Here is a 6,326-nt window from a genome sequence, read left to right as displayed (position 1 = left end):
AAGATGGCGGAAGCAACTGGAAGATGGCGGAAGCAAGTGTGAATGCAATCTCAACTAGCCACCATTTTTGACCCATAAAAGTTCATAAAAGTGGCTTTACCGCTACATTATATGCATTCCAATAAAATATATCATTTTCTTCCATTCTCATCATTTACTCAAAATAACCTCTCTCTCTCTCTCTCTCTCTCTCTCTCTCTCTCTCTCTCTCTCTCTCTCCCTCTCTTTTTTTTTTTTTTTTTTTTGCCTTATTTTTTTGTGCTTTATCGATATATTTCCAAGCAGGAATCTGAATGCATTTGACACATATCTTGGCGCTCCTGAGCTTTTATTAACGAGCTTCAGCAACATAATGAGGCACACAAATATCCTCCAGTTTCTAGCCACAATCTCACAGTGATACCTGATACTCTTCATTTTTCAGAGAGGCTAAAATTTAGAGTCTTGACTTTGAGCCTTATGGCTTCAATGGATATACCTATGGAAGCATCACTTGGAGTGATGGTTATAGTCGCATTGATCAAGACACTATCAAAGTATCAGAAAGGAGCACACTATTGCAGTAAAGAAATAAGGTAGGTTGCCGCATCAGCATATTGATGCATCAGATGCAGACAATAAGTTCAGTATTTAGATGCCCAAATCCATACAGATATCAGTTAACCCTACAGGACATTTGGGAAGCAACATATATGAGGAATGGAAACAGAACTCCTCCATAAATTTCATCATGCTTGGAAGAATATATTGAACCAGGTCAGTAAATTGGAAAAACAAATACCCAATAAAGAAAAGCAAGCAAATTTAGAACATACATCACTCAAGAGGACCTAAAACCCACTTTAAGAACCTCATTTTCCCACATAACAAAATGGAACGGACATACCAAAGGCTAGTAGCAGCCAATCCAAAGTAATGCGAGGGGGAAGAAGGGTATGATTATATTCAATTAACAGCAAAAGGGGCAGTGAATCAACCCATTCTCGTTGCACTCACCGCACCTCACCATCTTCTTTTGCTCCCCATCCAAAACCCTACAACTTCCACTGCACGCCATGCACATCACAAACCTCACACCACCGCATCCTTCGCATCCGCCTACAGCCCTCGGAATCCCTTCAAACAGAATGCTCAGTTTCCCCTCTTCTTCCAACTTCACCACCTCATCAACTCCCCCAATCAACCTCCCTTTTAAGAACACAAGGGGAACTTTCACCTCCTTTGACCCCATTAGACCCCTCAGTTCCTCCTTGAACCCCGAATCCATGGATATATCGCGCTCGACCACTTGGATGCAATGGGATTCGATGATCGACCGGACACTGTTGCAGTCCTCAAAAGTCTTCCTGATTCCTCGTAAAGTCGTAGTGTATACAACAATCGCATTTTCCCCACCTGGGGGGCACTTTCTCTCAAACGAATGAAGAATAGACTCCAAATCTCTAGACTTTCTCGTTTTACGGAATTTCGCTGTAGGCGAGACCATCCTCTTGATCTGAACTTCCTCTTCAGACAATTCTTTCTCATAAGATGCAAGAAGCTCTGGATCAAATAGGGGGCTAAAGCTCTTCCGTCGCGGAGAAAGCCCCGAATCGCTCCCATGACTCTCTCTTTTTGCCCCAATTGGAGACCCTTTCACGGGATTACTTAAACTCAGCGCCGCCTTACACGAGTTCTCGGTATGATTCTTAGCTTTCGGTATTCCTTTTGGGCTATAATCAGGACGTCCGAACAAATTAACCCGCCCCTTATTCTCTTTCCCAGAAAATCTCTTCGTCTTCTTCGGAGAACAATTCTGATTCGAGAACTGATTCGAGAACTTCGCCGGACTCCTAGAATCAAAACCGGAAAAACCACGGAGAAAAGCCCTCGGTTTCGGGCTTACCTTGGCTTGCTTAGAAATGGGCATTCCTTCTTCAAGATCCTCCATGAGTTCCCAAGTATTGATGACCTCTGGCTCTTCGCGAATAGGAGATCTTTGTAATTTCCTACTCTCCGCGACACACTCTTCGACGGCTTGCTCATTGTCCAAGTTGAGAACCCCGTAGGTGCTTGAAGTGAGAGAGACCACGTGGTTCACGCAGTCGCCGCCATTATTGAAAGGGAACTCTCGCTTGAGATCTTTTGTGAACTGTTTTGACGAAACGCAGCCCATTGATCAGTGGGGTGGCTTTTTCAGTGTGTTTGTTTTGGGGTTGGGATATGAAGAAAGAAAAGAAAAGTGTGGGCAACGGCATGGAAGTTTTTTTAACCGTTAACTTGTCTCTGTCGGGCCCCAACGGTCGAAAAATTCGAATGGACATGGCAGGGGAATTTTTATAGGAAGCCCTTACGGTTGCACTTATTATTATACAATCTGTCCCGCTAGTATCTCGTAATTATGTAATTGACCCGTTCCCCTGCTTATTCCATGTTTATTAGGGTCCTCGTTTGATCAAACATTTTTACTTTACTCTCTCACTGTTGTTTACACCCTATCTAACAATCTTTTATATCCGAAAAGAGTAATCCTACTCATCATTCGTTTTACTCACATAATCAACTACTTGTTAATACTAAAGTAGCGATTGTTGTTGTCCATTTGGACATCTGGATATGTCTTGTAATTTATAAATAAGTTTTGCTACTCATTATTTTACATATATATCACGTATCACATTTGTTTTTTAGTTTTATTACTTTTAAACTAATTGAGTTTTTTTACTCATAATTCATGCACCACGTTTGGTAAAGAAAAAAATAAAAAATTATATATAGTATAGGAATGATGAGTATAATATTTTTTTTATAGATATAATTTCCACTTGAAAGGTGATACAAAACTTGAGGTCTAGCATACTCCACTTTATAACCGGTGCAAAGTAATTCATATTGCGTACTGTTGGTAATAGGTAAAACTCATGATCAAGTTGTGTCCACTACTCCACATAGGTGGAGAAGTTATTTGTTAACTCTCTACCACTATCATAACTTTAAAGGAAGTTATTTAACTTCCTCATTTTTAGGGAAGTTAATTAACTTTCAGTTGTGAAAATTCTTTTAAATAGAGAATACGTACATTTTATTAGTGTAGAAAAAGTTTAAGAAAAATTCTCCTCTCTCTATACATTTTCTTAGAAAAACTATTTAAATTTTTTGATCTTTAAAATTATTTAGGAGACTCTAGTAGCCTCTTAAGTGACGTAGAAGTATAAACGACACAGTGACGTAGGTCGTAAAACGAGCAAAGATCCGACCTTGCAAAAATTCTATTATTTGAAGTAATTCAATTTAATCTGATTTAAAACGTACAATCTCTCTAAAATGGACCGCTTCCACCGTGCAAATGGCACATCCCAATGAAACATTGAAAACCCAAGATGTGTATGCATAGCTATATACTTCAAGCTCGAGAGGCAACACGTTAACGTTGTAGTACAATATTGTTTGATGGTTAGGATCGATCATGTGGTGCATGCTGCATTTATGTACACATGAAGCTTAAGCCAATTAACAAAGAAATTAAAGAGATCAAGAAAGCGAAACAACAGCGCACAGAACAGAAGAAAAACACAAAAAGCAGAACAAGGAAACTGGAAAAGCGTAGTAGCTAGGATCTAGCCAACAACAATTTGGTACCTGCCTGGGACGACAGCCTAGCCGAATTACAAAGGATTAGGTCAAATTGGACAAATACGTTGGCATTATTGCATAATTTGCAGTGCTTGTACAACATGTGAATGGCTACCTACCTCAAGTTAAGGAGCTAGCTACGCACAATAATGCATCCATCGCTTTTGAAGGGATCGATCGTACGTGGGTTCATGTGCTTGCTGATCAAGGTGGGAACGTTTACCTTACCGTACAAATAATACAAATAATAAGAAAGTTGTATAATAATTAGTACAAATAAATTGACCACCTTGCATTTGGTTGTTGGTGATTTTGGGTTGGGTCATGAGATATTTCATGCAAACTCAAGTTGTTGGAAACATAGGCAATCTAGCTATATAGCTAGCTAGGTCAGTAATAAAAATAGATTAGATGTTGCTGCCAAGTGCCACCGAAAGAGATTATAAATGGCCTCGACCGTGTAATATATATATATATATATATATATATATGTCTCTCCTAACTGCTCAAGTCCCAAGCTGTAAAGGCCTCCATTAATGTGCAATCCTAAGCAATCAGAGCAACCAAATTGATGTGGACGCTTAATATATATTTTATTAGAAAAATATTTTAATTATAAAAAAATATAAAAATAAATTTATGTAAAATATTAAATTATAAAATAAATCTAACATATCATATCAAATTATATCAAGTTTTAAATTTAATTTTAAAAAACTTTTTATAATTATAACAAAATATTTTTTACTAAACTATTTTAACCTTACCTCTTGCATATATATGCACACACGATATATATTTGTATGTATGCACACACGACATGACACACGTGTATCTTTTGTCAAAGCTTTCTAATGATCTTCTAGAAGCCGAGGAGGGAGGCCGGAGAAGCTTCATCATGGCTCACGTAATGTAAGTAGCAGCTTTATGGTGGCGTCTTTGATTGGAGTGGAATACACAGAAAACATGTTTGTCTTACTCTTCTCTATATATAATGATCTATTGTTTACTTCGTGGTCCAACAGTAGCCCCCACCCTTTTCTTCCTTATTGTTTAATTGCATTTAATTAGCTCGACTTGGCTTAGTTTGGCTTGGCTAGACTTAAGATATATGTAACGTTATCATTTAAAAAGTTTGGAATTTTCAACACCTAATTAAACTTATTAATTTGAAGTATTTGAACTTAATTAAAAGATGTACCTCATGAGATCAACAGTACTAGACTATCAATCGGGAACTTGTCATTGATGATATACATATATATATATATATATATATATATATATATATATATATGTATGTATATGATGTGCTGAGGACTATTTTTCATCTTTCTTTTCTATTTTCTATTTTCTTTGAAACGCACTAATATCCATCATCTTATCTTGAATTCAATATCTCTTTAGGTGGCCATGCAGCATGCAGGACAACATGTAAATATAGCTAGGATTATGATTCTTATCACCAATAGATCATAATATTTCTTTACGCAATTGGCCAGGAGATGTTTGGTATTTTACATGATCTTAATCCATCTAATCCTTGTCATTGATTAAGAATCCTTATCCATAAAGAAATCCGTTGTTGTTAGGCAGCCAGCCAGCCAGAAATCGGAAAGCATGAATATGTGTTAAATGCACCAATTAACGTCAATGATATATAGTGTTTCCAACGGGGTGAAATTTAAGAAAAATACTTGTTTTTTGTTACTTTATCGTGGAAATTAAGGGGAAAGTACTTAATGAATTAAGCGACATGAAGGGTTAATTTTTCGTATGTATCATAATATATGTTAGATCTTAATTCTGCAATCACACGCAATTATTCTTGACTTTGCCGAAGACCTTAAAGTTAACTTTCTACTTGATCATCATAAATATTACAGCTCTATACATAAGACTTTTTCCCAACGATTCAAAATATAAAATAAAATGGAATTTCAATGGTGGCAATACATGATCATCATCACCTAGCTTTTGCAATTTACAACTTTCTATATATCGATCCCTAGTTTCAGGGTTTTTTTTATTTTTTTTAAGGATATCATGATCAGTTCATGATTTTAGGTTATTATCTTTATGTCATATGTATACTGATAAATAGCATAGTACTTTAGGTACTCTGATCTGATCTCTAGGTGGCATGAAAACCGATACTTAATTAACTTTAAATTCAAGTTTTGTCATGTATAATTATTTTTCGTATATTTTATTAATGCGATTGGTTAACTTATTTATTTTATATTAAAAAAGAGTGATGTAATCAATTATATTAATAAAATGTATAAAAATTATATAAAAATGACTGTAAATAAAATTTTATTTTTTATTTTTAAGTTAAAATTCCTTTTTAATATTTCGGGAAGCTTATAGTTTCCGCCATATATAGCTAGGTTTAGGGGTAATAATTTCACCTACGAAACCTCAGTTTGGTTAGCTATATATATATATATATATATTTCGTAAACCATACGATAAAATGATCGATCAGGACTAATTGATTATTATTAATGCATGTTATAGATGCTCAATCAAATTTAGAATAATTAAGCTGCTAATGTATCAGAATTAATTTATTGATAATATATTAATTAATTACTAGAACAAAACTGTTCCTCGTATTCCCATGGGGACAGTCGACCCATCTTTTTTTCTTTTTTTTTTTTTATAATTAATTTGTATATGAATCATGTGAGATTCAGTGGCTGAGCCAT

The 6,326-nt window shown here is 35.6% G+C and overlaps 1 protein-coding gene across 1 annotated transcript; it reads right to left on the bottom strand.

Annotated features, from left to right (window-relative positions):
• Positions 1-609: 609 nt before the first annotated feature.
• On the bottom strand, positions 610-2,238 carry LOC122278190. Its single transcript, XM_043088310.1, has one exon. It carries the CDS (start codon positions 2,153-2,155, stop codon positions 950-952), a length of 1,206 nt encoding a protein of 401 aa, XP_042944244.1. The 5' UTR covers positions 2,156-2,238; the 3' UTR covers positions 610-949.
• Between the last annotated feature and the right edge of the window lie 4,088 nt (positions 2,239-6,326).

The sequence above is a fragment of the Carya illinoinensis genome, chromosome 10 (genome assembly GCF_018687715.1).
Source record: "Carya illinoinensis cultivar Pawnee chromosome 10, C.illinoinensisPawnee_v1, whole genome shotgun sequence".
In the NCBI taxonomy this organism is placed as follows: Eukaryota; Viridiplantae; Streptophyta; class Magnoliopsida; order Fagales; family Juglandaceae; genus Carya; species Carya illinoinensis.
The sequence above is the reverse complement of the archived record's forward strand: the minus strand, read 5'-3'. Positions and strand labels throughout refer to the sequence as shown.

Excerpts from the sequence above, each read along its gene's own strand:
- LOC122278190 (XM_043088310.1), bottom strand. The coding sequence starts at position 2,155 with ATGGGCTGCGTTTCGTCAAAACAGTTCACAAAAGATCTCAAGCGAGAG.